Genomic DNA, 16,375 nt, shown 5'->3' with positions numbered 1-16,375 from the left:
TGCATGTTTGGAATATTTTGCATTTCTCCAAATTTAGCCTTCCTTAGAGGGCACCTGGCATCTGGGGCAAGAAAAACTGAGGAAGATGGCGTCGGCTGACTCTTTTATACCCCAGGCGCTCTGTCGGGGAAAGGGCGACATCAGCCGACACCGGACCCAGACTTTGGAATCCGGCCGACCGAAGGGCTGCCTGAGGCAGGACAACCCATATGTAAGGACTGCAGATGCATACCTATCGGACATCTACATTTATGGTAGGTACAAAACTGTACTTTTTTCCTATACTCCAGAAATAGGTTCATAGGTAGGTACTAGGCTTTTGGCCCTATGGCCTATATAAGCCTAGCCAAAAAGGTACCCTGGCTTTCGCCACCCAAGAAAATAATTTTCTTTTGCCCCTGTCGAGCAGAGCCACAGAGGTGATCCCCGAGGTGAATTTCCTATATCCCATCCAATCATCAAGAGTTTTCTTGAAGAGTGCTAATGAGGAGCTTTGTTTGATATAGATAGGTAGTATAGGTAGAGTCTGGGAAGTCTCTGGTACAGGAATCTATCCCTCCAGCATATTTTGTTTATTGTAGTGACAAGGTTCAGGTCCGTAGAGTATGTAGCTTGGAGGGATTGGGATTTCTTTGTGGAGCATGTCCAACAGCTCTGGGTTTGACATAGCTTTGTATGTTAGGCAGAGATCGCCTCTGAGTAGGCGATATGCGACGGAGTAAAGCTGGAGTTTTTTGAGACGGTCTACGTAGCGCATCTGTTTGAGGCCAGTAATCCTCTTTGTGAGGTATTTCTGCAGCCTTTCCAGTTGTAGAAGTCTTGTGAGGTACATACTAAAAGGGGTGTTGTACTCTATAATGGGTCAGTGAGTGACGAGTAGAGGGGAACAATGACCTGTTTTTTCCTGGATGAGAAACCTTTTGTGATGAGGTGTGCCATGTAGAAGGATTTCCTGACTACTGTGGCGATGTGATTATCAGAGGAGAGACTGCTGTTCACCTGTGTCCTAAGGTTTGTTATCACACTTTCGGTGTTAACTAGACTACCGCCTATGTGGTAGCTCATGGGTACAGAGTTTTTACCAAAGGGGATGACAATGCACTTTTTGGCATTGATCTTGAGGCCATGGCTCTGACACCAGGCATCAGTCTCCATGAGGCCCTTTTTGTAGGATGAACACATCGTTAGGAGTTTCGATTATGGCTCCTAGTTTGCAGCCATCTGCGAACTTCGTCAGCCAAAGACCTTCTGTGTTAGCCTGTACTTCAGAAAAGTAGATGCCACAAAGGAGATGACCCAGGACTGAACCCTGTGGTACTCCACTTGTCACTGGTCTGAAGACGGATTTGGAGTCTGCTACTATCACAGTGTGGGTTCTGTCAGTGAGCCATTTGGCAACCCATCTTGTGACATAGGGATTTATACCTAGTTTAGCGAGTTTATTTATAATTCCAGAGTGGGGGATGGTGTCAAAATCCTTGGTGAGATCTAGATAGGCTGTGTGAACCACCTTACCCTTGTCTATAGCTTTGGTGACTCCTTCAAAGAAATCTATCAAGTTTAGGAGACATGATCTGCCTTTTACAAACCCAAACTGGGTGGGGTCCAGAGTTTGGCGATTACCAATGTCTTTGTGTATAAGATCCATGATGCTACGTTCCATGGCCTTGCAGACCAGGGTTGTTAGGCTAATGGGGCGGTAATTCCCGTTGTCTTTGGTGGCTCCCCCTTTGTGGAGTGGGATAACCGTCGCTGTGCGCCATTCAGTGGGCACAAAGCCTGAGGCGAGGCTATGATTGAACATGGTGCTTAGGTGGGGTGTCAGTTCATTCTGCAGTTCGTGTAGAACGCAGCCTGGGATGTTGTCAGGTCCCATGGATGCTGTGTTCTTGCCTTTGGAGAGTGTGTTTTTTACCTGTGCAGCCGTGATTACAGGAACTTTGCATTCTTCCAGTATAGAGATGGGCCCTTTAGTGGGTAAGAGGGGGGTAAAGTTAGCACTGAACCTATCTGCTAGGATGTTGGCAATATCAGTTGGTTCTGTATTTTTAGTGCCATTGTGCTGCAACTCAGAGCAGATCTGAGTGTTGCCATTGAGATTCTTGACATAGCTATAGAATGCTTTGTGGTTGTCTTTAGAATCAGTGGCGATTTTGTTTTCGTAACTAGCTTTGGAGGATTTATGAGGGGTCGCAGCTTCTTACTGAGGCTGACCAGGGAGTTCCTCCAATCATGGGGTTTTACTCTTTTTTTGTAACAGTTTCTTTCTTCTGTTGTAGAGTTTGTTTATGGCAGGGGACCACAAGATTGGCTTTCTTTTTCTGGAGGATAGCATCTTGGTTCTGTTAGGGATAGCACGATCCATGCACTTGTGTAAGTGCTTATAAAGTGCATTTGTGTAGGATTCAGCAGTCATACCTCTATTGTCCATCTGCATGGGTGTCGTGAAGTTTGCCACTTCTGTCTTAAGAAGCGTGAAGTTGGCTTTGGAGAAATTTTTTACAGTGGTTTCCCTAATGGGGGGTGGGGGCGGGATGTGGATGTCTAGGGTGATTAGCTTGTGGTTGGATCTGACCAACGAGGAATTGACCTCTGGTGTGGAATACCGGTCGCCCATGCTAAAAAGAGGTGGCTATCTACAGAATACAGGACTAATACAGTATGTATGCAACATGTGTAAGTAAAAAATAAGTTATGCACTCGCAATAGCATTCCATCAGTATTCTCAGTTTTTCATCTTGCCTCACATATGAGTTCAGATCTTTTTTGGCATTAAAAACTAAAATTCTTTCTTTTGTGATTATAATTTTAGCAAACAAGATCTGAGGTAATGGGGAGAGATGCATTGTGGGTAAGGGGTATCCAGGAGCGTTTTTGAATGCCGCGAGCTTAGTAATGGCCGAGTCGGCTCTGATGGATCAGATCTGAACCCATATGTGAGGCGAAATGTAAAATCGAGAATACAGATGGAATGTTATTGCGAGTGCATGACTTCGTTTTTACTTACACATGTTGCATACATACTGTATTAGTCCTGTATTCTGTAGATAGCCACCTCTTTTTAGCAGAGTTTTCCTAATGCTTGGGTTGAGGCATTCCTTGAAAATGATCTTTCTGTAAATTGTAGATTTGTCAAATGTGCTTTCATTGATGTTGCATCCTAACTTTTTGTGAAAAATTTTTATTGCAGTTGTGTAAAGTCTAAAGATGTGTAATGTAGTCTTAGTACTGCCATAAGCTCTTTTGGTAATAGCTTTATTATAGAATATCTGAGTGTTATGTAATAAATCAAAAGCTTCTGTAAGCCTTTCCTAAAACTAAAAACTGCATGGTAGGGTGATAGCAGACATTAGACCTAACTAAAAGAAGCTAAGGTGTAGAAAAAACTGCCATGGAGTTCTAGAAATTGTCAGAATTTGTATTCTGTCATTGTATCTACGTTTAGGACACAGACATCTTAATTCTGATGAGAGCTTTCATCCCAATAAGAACTTATTGGAATGAAAGCACTCATCAGAATTAATATCGATGTTGCTTTTCTGTAATTACATGTAATGCCTGCATACAAACAGAGGTACTTGAAAGGATTTTCACTATAGTTTTTTTCGTATACCTTAGATGCTTTTAGTTGTATAATTTGTTTTATTAGCAAGTTTGCATGTAAGAGAGACATGATCTTGAAGTAACTCAAAAGTTATAAGGAAAACTCTGTTTTAGATGTCAGACGTAGTCAAATAGCAATCCTGCTGCTGCCTGCCTCATAAAGAAATTGTGCAGATTTGTTTTCTTTTGGTAACTGCACATTGAAATCTAGGACCTGCAAGTTTTTTTCCCTTTGAATACCTCTTAATAGAAGACATCGTTCTTTTTAACAAGAAGGCCTGGGTAAGTGTGCAGAGGCCCAACATCACATAGCCAAGTAACTTATAAGCATGTACAGAGGATGACAACTCAAAATTGTAGCCGTTATTAGGGCCAACAGGGAAAAATACACTACGGGGAAATTTTGTAATGTAATGAAAAACGTTGCAAGGTCATGTAAAGTTTTCCTGTGGTATAACATTTTAAATCTTTAAGTTACTTAACACTTTTATGCTGTGTTTTTCAGTGCTTTGTCTGATTTTGTCTCTTGTTTAGAGTGGGTGTTCGTATGTGGGTTGTGGCGAGTCATTCACAGATCACAGCACATTACATGCCCAGGTAAGTTTACTTTTCCATTTGTGACATTGGTCTGAATTACACAACACTGTCCATTACCACTTCTCACTACCTGATCTCCTTAGTTCAGTGCTGTAGATATTAACAGTGAGAATAATACAAATGTTAGTACCTTTTTGTGGTTACAGACGTAAAGAACCTAAGTGAAGAGAAAAACACATAACAGTAGAGATGATGCTCAGGCCAGACATTCCCTCATACTTGACTAAATGAAAATGGGCAAAGATGTCCATCTGAAAAAAAAATGTAGGTTGCATGTACTAGTAGTACAAGTTTCAGGAAATAAATGAAGCTTTGTAACTGCTTCCTAGAGATGTGGTCTGAAGTATGCAGCGTGTATAACTCTTGAGAAACAAATATGTAGTCTGGGATAATAGACTACACACACCAAAACAAACCTGCTGCATTAACTTGTAAACAGTTCAACTGATGAATAAGAAGTAAAACAAACCTGTTTTGCCTTTTATTCATTAGTGGAATATAGGCATGCCAGTGTTAAAACCGCTGCATAGACAAATTAGCTTGTACCTATTGTATTGCAAAATGAAAGGGCAGTGAAAATTCACTTGAGACAGTAAAAATCCTTTGCATGATGTAAATAAGCTACAGCCACAAAATGTTGAAATGTTTAACAGCAGGGTTACCTTCGTTTACCATGTCCCTTGGGGAAAAAGGTTAGAGTAGTAAATTGCTTCCAGCATTGCCCTCTGTGTGGAAAATTATCTTACTACATATTTGGAAACTAAGAACATATCTTAGATGTGCATATCTTTTATAATTAAGTCACTGTTGTGTTGTGTTTTCCCTGAAGATTATATTTTCTTATTGCACTTTACATTGTATATTTTTTTTTATTTTTGAGGTAGAAATAAAATTGCATTATGTTCACAGTAGTAACGGCTTGTAAATGTTTTGTCACGAGACTTTTCAAAGGACTGACATTGTTGCAACATAAATGGTCAAATGGTAAAAAGATACAGTCTTTAAAGATCTATGGGTAGTGATAGAAAGTCAGGAAAAAATATGCTTTGTATCCATGTATATATTACATAATGCCTTCCAAGACTATGAAGTAAGCGCTCTGTTAGAATAGAAAGTCAAGTATTAAATTCTTTTGTAACTCTTGAGAAATGTTTTTGCATTTCTGTGTATGTAATATATATTTTTGTGTGTGTATGTGTGCATAGTGTGTGTGCACATGCATGTATGTATAAATATTCACATACACGTGGGTGTGGCAGGCATCAGGCTGCTTTTGAGGGACAGTAGGACATAAGCTTGACAGTGAAACTGCTGAACTTTCTGCTGTGATCCATTCATCTTTATGCTGTTGGCTTTATAGTAGGTTTCAGGTTTGCTTTTGCTTTAAGTTTACTAAAATGGGACTTTATGTATGCGGCACATAGTTTTCAGTATTAGTGTTAACAGGGTGGCCCCTTCCATGGGCTGTGATGTGATAGCACTAAAATAATGGGTACTGTAAACTACAGGTCCACCACTTTCACGTTTTGGATTCCATTCCACCCATGCAACAGATTGAACTGTTTGGGTAACAAGCCGCTTGTTTGTTTGTTTATTTATTTGTCTTTGTTTACCGAGAAAGTCTAACTGGATAATACCCATTTTCAGCGGAGTGCGGGGAAAAAAGTTCTTTGCTTATACTGAATTATACTAAGTTCCAGTTGAACACAGAGTAGTTGCATTTCTATTTACATTCATACACAAACAGTAGTTACGTTTATATATTCTAAGATTTTACAGAGATGGAAGCTACTAAACAGAAAGCCATCGTGCAACATAGTGGATTGTACAGGTAGTGGTTATGTATATGTTATGTACATCACTGTCTATATTTTCAAACTACTTTCAGTGCTTCATTTTTTCTCATTGTTACTCACTGTATTAGCTCTACGTGTGCACAAACCATCTCATTAGGCATGCTCACTGTTTTAGGTCTCAAATTTTTTCACACAGTTATTATTTTCCTGTGGTTTACATGATTCAAGTTTTTGTTCCTATGATGCAGTACTTATCTTTTCATTATTTTGTTAAACTTACGCTTTTATGTAATGATTTTGCATAAACACCTGTGTAACTCAGTATTTGTTTATCTGTCTTTGGAGCTTTTCTCCCCGGGTCTCCGCTGAAAACGGGCTACTAGCCTAGTCAGACACTACCCGATAACCAAATGTAAATAAATAAATAACTTTGTCATTTCAGTTAGTGGTTCAGTGTATTCTGTTTAAGAAGAGTATTTGCAGAGTATTGTACAGTGAACACAAAGTGTCAACCTTGTGATGAGCATGTGTAGGGCCAGGATTGGGTTAAGATGTTGTTTAAGCAGTGGTTTAAAAATACTCAGTTTGTCAAAGAATTTTATTTGTGTGGGGCTACTATTCCAGAGTTGAGCAATGTATTGGAAGCAGAGCAAGTCTCCTGCAACACTATTTGACTTATCAGTAAGTAATAAGAATTTGTTACTTGCTGGATAGTAGGTCAGTAACAAGTTGTGTAGTGCAGGGTGTTTTTCTAGCTGATGAATGAGTCTGTGTGTTGTAGTTAGTTGTGAATATGTTAAGTAGTTTTGTAGTTCAAGCCAGTTTAATTGCTTTAAGCTATGACAATGGTAGGTTCTGTGAGGGAGATTGGTGGCAAATTTAGCTAATTTTAGTGTAGCAGGAGGCAAGTTGACTATCATTTAAGTTTGTTAGGATACGAGCGGAGTATAAGAGAGTGGCAATAAGAAAGTGAAGGCCAGAGATTTTCTTGCAGTATCTGTAGGGGATCTATTGAGCCTATAAAGGGAGCCTAGTTTCTAGTGTGTAGATTTAATGGTGCACAGTATATACTGGTCATATTTGAGATTATCTATTATAACACCTAGAAGTTTACTGTCAGTTACAGTTTTAGTGATAGTATTATTTGCTGACTTAATAGCAAAAAAATGCTTTTGATTTTGGCAACTTTTTGAGGTAAAAAGCATTAACTTAGTTTTCTTGGGATTGAGTAAGAGGTTTGATTCTTTGAGCCAGGTTTCTACAGGCGAGAAGGATTTTTGGGTTATGTCTTGGAGCTTATTTATTGTTGAGGCTGCACATATTAATGATGAGTCGTCTGCAAACCGAACTAAACTAGCATGGAGGTGTGGAGGTCATTAACAAATGTATTAAATAGGAGAAGACACAGGATAGAGCCCTGAAGGTCACCTGTAGTAACTGGTTAAAAGGACAAATAGGTTTGTTGTCATTTAACAGCTTGTTGCCTTCCAGATGAGTAACTAAAACTGCAACAAGGAGTATTGTGAAAGTCCTATTGAGGAGAGTCGAATGAGCAGTTACTGGTGCGAGACAGTATCATTTGTCTTTGACAAGTTTAAGAACATGGTAGACACAAGCAGATCATTGTTTCTATGTTGGTTTATTATACTGGCAGAATGTACTAGAGCAATAGTGGCTCTGTGCTGTGGCCTAAAGCCATGTTGTGTTTCTGAGAGCAGCTTATATGGAATCATTTCTCTAATAGTTTAGATGGGGGAAAGGTAACCAGTATTGGTCTGCAATTATTAAACTCTGTAGATGTGTTGCCTTTGTTGCAGTGGTATGATGTAAGATTTGTTCCGTAGTGATAGGACATATTTTTCTGCTATGGACCTAATTTTATGGCCTTTTTAAGGTAGTTTGATGGTAGTTGGTATACAGCTGCAAAAGTAGTTTTTAATTTAAAGACAAACTTCCTTATGAGTGAGGTAGGTACTGGACTAAAATTGAAGAGCTGTGAGTGGTTTTGATTGGACAGGGGTAGAGGGGAGTTAGCTGTATTAATGTCTAAGAGAAATAATATTGATTGTATTAAGTAGGAATTTAACTATGTGGGGATAGAACCTGTCATATTGTTTGATTTTGGAGAGGGAGTGGTGGTCTTGCCAGGATGGAGTAGTTTATTTCAGGATGACCAAAACAGTTTTGGGTTGTTTTTATGTTTGACTTGTAGCTTGGTACAGTTATCTTTGCTTATCCTTTTTGACATGGAGTTGCGTAAGGTTTCTAAGGTGTCTAAATTGCTTGAAGGCATTTTGAGTTCTGTTTCCAAGCTTCATCCCTTTTTGTTATGTTACATTCTTATTCCTTACTGGTGCTAGATTATTTAGGGTTTGTAAGAATATGCTTAGTGTTCTACAGCAGAATCTAGTGGCATTTTTCACTGATGGATTTATATCTAGCCATCTATTAATGTTACTCGCCTCAACCTCCTTCACGTGTTTTCCTCCCATAATTCTCCATGTGCACTTCCTGAACTCTGGTCTCATTTACTGTAATAATGAGTTGATGTTCTTCGTGTTTCACTGTTGCAGTCATCACACTTGGGTTATCTGCCTGTAGGTAGCCCTCAGTCGGCCTGAATACCAGAGTCTTAGTATTTCTGTGTCAGATGCTGTCGCTTTTTCAGTGACGTCAGGGGTATAAAAACATGCAGCCGACACTATTACATCAGTCTTTCTTGCTGAGGAAGTGCCTGAAGCAGAAGCAGTTCGCAAGTGCCAGCCGGCAACTACCTGAAATTTTCATTTTCGAGTTGATAATCCTGAAGTCTTCTAAAGCTAAGTACCCCATTGGGGATCCTTTTTTCTTGCTCTAACTGGTGTCAGAAAATGTTAATTGTCTTGCCTGTGGAAAGCAAATACATCACAGAGATTTTCATTCTTACTGTGTCACCTGTTTAGGCCCAGACCATGATGTCCCTCGCTGTTGGATGTTCATCGTGTTTCACTGCTGCAGTCATTACACTTGGGTTATCCTGCCGTCAGGCGGGCCCGCAGTCGGCCAGAGTTCCAAAGTCTTGGTCTGGCGTCGGTTGCTGTCGCTTCCTCCCTGACGTCAGTGTGCCAGGGGTATATAAAATGCAGCCGACGCCATTTTCTTCAGTCTTTCTTGCCGCGCGGTGCCCGAAGCAAAAGCAGTTCGCAAGTGCCAGTCGGACAACTCCTGAGATATCAAATTCGATTCTCAGAACCGAAGTCTTCAATAAAGCTAAGTACCCCGTTGGGGAAACTTTTTCTTGCCTCAGACCGATGTCAGTAAAAGTTAATAATTGTATTTCTTGTGGGAAGCAAATACCTCATAAGGATTTTCATTCTTGCTGTATTCCATGCCTAGGCCCAGATCACAACGTCACTAGTTTTCGGTTTTGTGCTAGATTTAACAAACGCACTATTAAATGCCAGTTTGATTTTGCTCGCCATTACTTTGGCTGAAGATTTAATTATACCATGCCGTCGGAACAACCGACGACCGGAATGCACAAAAAACGCAGAGACAAGGATAAAGACAGGCGTCTGAGGTCCAAAACTGACGACGAAGCCTCTTCTAGGCCAGTCGCCGGTTCTCAGTGAGGCGCTTTCGCAGCCCCTGACACCTGCTGCCTCAGAGCCACAGGCCGCTACTGACTCCCACGTGGAGGTACTTAGGCCTCTGGATATTCAAGGTGTTGGGCCGACGGAGACTAACCCTTCAGATGGGTCCAGAGCCGCTGAGCAGGCATCGGCTTCTGAGGGTGTTTTCAGACCTTCTCAACTTACCATTAAAACTACAGCGAAGTCTAAAACTCCATTAAAGACAAAGAAGCAAGTACAGCATTCACCTGGACAGGCTTCCATGCCAAAAAAACCAGATGCTCAAAATGGCCGAAGACTTAATTACTCTGATCAGGGGTTCCCATCCCCCTCCTGGTAAAAGGCCTAGGCAGGATACAGACTATGATTCCTCTGACAAGGTTTCTATATATTCTGATTCCTCTTCAAACCAGGAATACTCTTTACCCTCCTATGAGGACTCTGATGCTGAAGAATCAATTCCTTCAGCCTCTTCTCCTGAGGATTATTCTTTTGGGGAAACTTTACATACCATGAGGGAGCATTTCCATTGGGAGAGCCAGGATTATTCAGAATCCAAGAAAAGGCTCAGAGACTTTCTTTTATTGCCTCAGCACAGGCCCCTTGCTATTCCGCCAATGTTGGATATTGTGGATGATGTGTTCTCTGAATCCAGTTTAAATCCTGATTCTTTACCCCCTGCTCCACTCAAGCCAGACAGGTACTACAAGAGTCCCTGACTCACAAATTTCTTTATAAAAACCCTGCTGCTGACCCAGAAACTATTTCCCAGGGTCCCAAAGGGTTAAAGGCTTCCATGGCTAAAAATCCAGTTCCCTCTGACAGGGATTCTAGAGCATTAGACAGATGGGGGAAGAAAGTTTACACTTCTGCAACTTTAGCAGTGAGGGCTTTAAATTGCCAGTTTCACATGCTTAAATACCAACAATACTTAATGTCTCAATTAAAACAGAAAATGAGTACTGCAGAACACCCTGACTACAAGGAAATGAAGGATTAGTTGCATGAAGCTGAACAAGTGAGAAAACATACTTTGCAATGTGGTTTTGATTCATTAGAGGCTTCTTGTAGAGCAGCAGTTACAGGATCTGTGATTCAAAGGCATGCTTGGTTAAATGAACAAAGTTTACCAGATCATGTTAAGGCAAAATTATTGGATGCTCCTTTACAGCAAGATATTTTATTTGGTGTTAAGGCAGAGGAGGTATTAAAGAAAATGGAAGATAAGGCAAACTCTATGCAAACAGTAAATGATTTCTTACAGGTACAGCCACCTCGATTTAGCAGAAATTGGCCTACAAAAAATTGGTCCTTTCCAGTGTCAGACAGGCCACAATGAGGCAGATGCAGATGCCCAAGAGGCAGATCTCAGCCCCAAGGCTCTTACAGACCAGGACAGTGGGGTGCTTCAACCCCAAAATGAGGTGAGGACAAGTCACAACCTTACAGGAAACAGTCCTAATGACTTCCCCCTTCCAATGCCAAGCTCTTCCCTTTTGGCAGCTCCCTTAGGGGGAAAACTAGCACTTTTTTTCACAAAATTGGCAAACAATCACCCAAGACAAATGGGTTCTGAATATTGTGTCTCAAGGTTACAGGTTCCACTTTCACACTTTACCAAGGCTAAAAGGAATGCCAGACCTGCCACAAAATCAATGGGCAGAGGCACAAAAGCAAATTACAGCCCTCATGGACATGAGAGCTATTCAAAAAGTGCCATAGCAGGAACAAGGACAAGGATTTTACTCAAGACTCTTCCTGGTCCCCAGAAAGGACAAGGCCTGGAGACCCATATTAGACCTTTCTACTCTAAATACTTACCTGGATGTTCTGAAATTCAAAATGTTGACACTACAGCAGCTACTTCCCATGTTTGGCAAGAAGGCTTGGCTTGTTACTTTGGACCCCAGAGGCATACCTGCATGTCCCTGTCAGACAAAATTGCAGAAGATATCTCAGATTCATAGCTAGTTCAATGCACTACCAATTCTCTGCACTGCCCTTTGGCTTATCTACTGCGCCCAGGGTCTTCACAAAGTGCCTGGCACCAGTAATTGCATTTTGCAGACAAAAGGGAATTCAAATATATCCATACCTGGACGACTGCCTTATTCAAGCAGAGAGCAAGGACATTCTTCTAAAGCATCTGGCGTTTGTAAAAAGGTTGCTAATTTGCCTAGGGTACACAGTAAATGAAAAGAAGTCAAAACTAGTGCCCTCACAAGAGAATAATATTCCTGGGTGCCAGCTTAAATACAACGGCCCAGATGGCTTATCTCACGCCAGACAAACAAGGACAACTGACTCAGTATTTTCAATTGATGGCAACAAAGTCCCAACTCCCTGCAAGAAAATTTCTGCAGGCCTTGGGATTCATGGCATCCTGCATACTACTAATTTCATATGCCAGACTGCATATGAGGAAATTACAATGGTACCTAAAAAGTGTTTGGACTCAACACTCTCACAGTTTGGAAACCATAATACCACTAATTCCCTGCCTACAACAGGAGTTTCGATGGTGGGCACAGGCATGTCACCTCAACAAGGGTCAGACTTTAACAACAGATGCTTCGGATTACGCCTGGGGAGCACACATGGCAGGAAAATGCATTCAGGGCAAGTGGACCACAGACCAAATGCATCTTCACATCAATCAAAAAGAGATGTTGGCTGTACAAAATGCCCCAACAGCTTTCAAGGACCTTCTACATCCAGGACAATTGTTATTAAAGACAGACAACACCACAGTAATGTGGTACATAAACAAGCAAGGGGGCACTCATTCTTACCTCCTATGCAGACAAGGCATGACCTTGTGGAACACAGCTCTAACCTATCAAGTTCATCAGCAAGCACAATTCCTGCCAGGAAAAAAAAATACTCTGGCCGACGACTTAAGCAGAAACATCATGGATCCTCATGAATGGAAACTAAATCCACAAGTCTTCAGATGATAATGCAAAAATGGGGGTGCCCAGACATAGATCTTTTTGCCTCCACACTAAATTGCCAACTACACTAAATTGCCAACTACAAAAATTCTGCACAAGGACTTATCACACACAAGCATGGAAAGTGGATGCTCTTTCGTTCAGCTGGAAAAACCTAAAAGTTTATGCCTTCCCACCACTGCCTCTCCTTTCAAAGGTACTCCTAAAAGCCAGACAAGAAAAACCACACATGATCCTGATTGCTCCAGACTGGCCACGCCAGCACTGGTACCCAATCTTAAAGAACTTAGCTCAAGGACCACCATGGATTTTACCTCAAATTCCACACCTTCTGACTCAACAAAACAATCGTATCCTGCACAGTCAGCTCAAAACCTTAAACCTGTCTGCATGGCAGATTCATTAGTCAAACAGACAACACCCCTCTCTAAAGCTGTTATGGGTGTCATTTTGGAATCTAGGAGGCCTAGCACCAGAAAATCTTATTCAGAAAAGTGGAAGAGATTCTGTGCCTGGAACCAGGCTCAAAGCTTTGACCCTCTTGTCCCAAACATTCCTCAGATACTACAATACTTAACTGAGATGCTGGGCAAAGGACTATCCTTCTCATCCATTAAGATCCATGCCTCTGCCATCTCGGCTCCTATTTTCTCTCATCCATTGCTAAAGCAGTACCTTAGAGGGGCTAAAAACATAAGACCGCCCCGGAGAGCACCAACATCTACTTGGGACCTCAATTTTGTCTTGGAAAAACTCACTTTATCTCCTTTTGTGCCAGCCAGTTCAGCAGAATTAAAATATGTATCATGGAAAACTGCTCTGCTTCTGGCAATAACCTCAGCACGAAGAGTCTCAGAGTTACAGGCACTAAAGGCAGTGGAGCCTTTCATCATTTTTCATCAAGACATGGTTTCTTTAAGAACAAACCCTTCCTTTATGCCTAAGATGGTATCCAGTGTGGCTCTTAACCAAACTATTCACTTGCCAACCTTTTATTCAAATCCCCAGAATAAAGAGGAGAGACTTCTGCATTCCTTGGACATACACAGACAATTACGTTTCTACTTGGACAAAACAAAAGCTTTCAGAAAAAAATGAGCAATTGTTTGTAGCATATTCTGCAGGATCACAGGGAAAGGCTATTTCAAAGCAGACCATTTCAAAGTGGATAGGACACTGTATCCGGTTCTGCTACACACAGCATGGGAAACCTGTACCTAGCCACATTAGACCACATTCCACCAGGGCAACTGCCACTTCTACTGCCTACCTTAGAGGAGTTACCTACCAAAGATATCTTGGAAGCTGCAACTTGAAGTTCAGTGCACACCTTTACCAAGCATTATCATTTGCCTCTTTATTCTAGATCCAGAGCTGGCTTTGCCACTGCAGTGCTGCAGGGCCTCATAGCCACACAAAATCCTCTATAGAACCAGCCACCCTAACTCAGCTTTGGGATTCAACCCAAGTGTAATGACTGCAGCAGTGAAACACGATGAACGTAGTACAGTTTTGTACCTACCATAAATGTAGATGTTCGAGTGTCTTCACTGCTGCAGTCCAGGTTACCCACCCGCCATCCCCTCTTTTTTAGCCTGGACTTATCTATACTTCTCAACCCTATACTACCTATGTGGTGTATTTGCTGGTTACTGAAGGTATTTTTACCTTATTGTATGTTTTATTAGCAATATGTATTGCCTACCATTTTTGGGGGCACCTGACATCTGGAGCAAGAAAAACTGAATAAAATGGCGTCAGCTGCATCTTGTATACCCCTGGTGCACTGACGTCAGGGAGGAAGTGATAGCAACAGACGCCGGACCAAGACTTTGGAACCTTGGAACTCTGGCCGACTGCGGGCCCGCCTGACGGCAGGATAACCCAAGTGTAATGACTGCAGCAGTGAAGACACTCGAACATCTACATTTATGGTACTGTACAATCTGAAGTAGTTACTTCATTTGTTCTGCAACCTGTGGGTCTCGGATCCGACCAGCAGCTTTCCAAGCTTCAAGATCCGAACTCCTAGCTCCTCCCCTCTACCCACAATCTCCTGTCACCACCACACTACCTCAGATCGTTTTTGCCGCGGCTTGAATAACAAGCATCTTGAGAAGAGCTCCTGAGCTTAGACAGGGAAGTGAATAATTTTCTTTCAGAGATTTTCTTAAAACTTTAAAACTTAAAAAGGAGAGTATTGTGAGTGTTTCTCTGCCCTTTTTTGTTTTCGGGATTGCGTTTTTTTATTCAAACCCTTCCCCTAGGTGTTTGGGCGTGTGAGTGTGTGTGTCAGGAAAATGGCCATAAAGCTATTTTTTCAAAGTGTACTGGGTGTGGCCATAAGCTTTCCCCAGCTGATGGCCACACTCAGTGCGTTATATGCCTGGGGGTTGCCCATTTGTCTTCAGAGTGCCAGATTTGCGCAGCCTTCAACCCCCGGGCTGTGAGGGACAGAAGGAACAGGCTTATTCTGGCGGGATTGCTTCCCCTGGAGGAGGCCTCTTCCTCCTCTCCCTCCAACGTGCAGGCTACCCAGGTAGCTTCGACACCCCTGATTCCCTCGACTCAGGCTGGGACTCAACCTCCCACTACTGCCTTGAGTACGAAGGAAGTTCAGTCTTCTCCTTCTAGGGATAAGCACAGGGAGAAGCACAGACACAAGAAGCGAGCCGAGCCTCATCCCTCAGCTCCGCCTTCAAAAATTGTTAAATCGCCCCCGAGGGTGTCCGGACCTTCTCCTTCTCGGCTCCGATCTTCTTCCTTCTCACCGGAGCCGGAGGAGGAGCTCCCATCACCCTTGAGGTTGTCGAGGCAGCCCTCCAGGCCCGCCTCTACGACCTCCTCTAGATCTACTAGGTCTCTCTCCAACACCGATATGGATAGGATGATGCGTCGGTTTTTGCAGACCCAAATGCAGATGGGGGTGCTCCTGTCCCCCCCCTCCACAGGGGGGAGTGCAGCTTCAATATTTGCCCCGATTTCTCCTCCTTCAACCCGGATCCGGGTTTTGGAGTATTCGGATCCAGGCCCTTTCGGAGCCGGGGTTTTGTCGGCACCAGTGGCCCAAGCCTTCTCGACGCCGACCATACCCTCGAGTATCTCGGATCCGAGCTCTCGGGGCCGTGGGCTGGGCATCGGATCCGTGGGAGCGGGTGCACCTCCCTTTCCAATCCCTATCTCGGAGCCGAGGAGACTGCTTTCGGGGCCGGAAGGGAGTAGTTCTCCCTCGGCGTTCAAGGTAGTGGAGAGGGTACTTTCGAGGTCTTCCAGGTCCCCGACTCTGGCTTTGGATCCCTCCACCCCCCCACTTCATACGGGTCTGACTTCCATCATCCTTCCATCGGGACAGCCTGCTCAAACCCTCCAGTTGGTTCCCTCGGAGGAACAAGAGGCCGTTGACGAGCCCTCTTCTGATAGTCCCACAGAGGAGGTGCCTCGTAAACGGACGTGTAAAAGGCGGCACATGGACTCCCCCGAGTCCGTCACCACAGATACGGACTTAGAGGAAAGGAAGGTTCCCCAAGGTCACCCCCCGAGGCTGTCTCCTTTGGAGACATCATGGAAATGTTGCGTATTGGGGGGGGGGGTCTGCCCAAAAACCTTCCTCGGATTAGTCCGTATTTCTGGAGGTGTTTGAAGCGGGCCCATCTACCTCCTGGGTGTCCCCACCGGCAGATCCCCTGGTAGATCTCCTGACCACCAGGGCTTGGCAGGAACCCGACACAGTGGAGCCTATCCCACGTCGACCGGATAAAATCCTTAGCCCCCCTTCAGACAGGCAGGCTTGGGCCAAAGGGTCTCCAGTTGATGC

The 16,375-nt window shown here is 43.0% G+C and overlaps 1 protein-coding gene across 5 annotated transcripts in view; it reads left to right on the top strand.

Moving 5' to 3' along the window:
• USP20 (ubiquitin specific peptidase 20) overlaps window positions 1-16,375 on the top strand; it is a 5,014,215-nt gene that overhangs the window by 336,827 nt on the left and 4,661,013 nt on the right. For all 5 annotated transcript variants that reach the window (XM_044058629.1, XM_044058630.1, XM_044058628.1 and 2 more), the window contains exon 4: window positions 4,138-4,200. In XM_044058629.1, coding sequence (XP_043914564.1) covers window positions 4,138-4,200 — 63 coding nt within the window. The remainder of the gene's footprint in view (window positions 1-4,137; window positions 4,201-16,375) is intronic.

Source organism: Protopterus annectens, chromosome 16.part0 (genome assembly GCF_019279795.1).
Source record: "Protopterus annectens isolate FY-2018-M chromosome 16.part0, PAN1.0, whole genome shotgun sequence".
NCBI lineage: Eukaryota > Metazoa > Chordata > Ceratodontiformes > Protopteridae > Protopterus > Protopterus annectens.
Note: the sequence above shows the minus strand (reverse complement) of the source record. Positions and strands in the feature narration are given on the sequence as shown.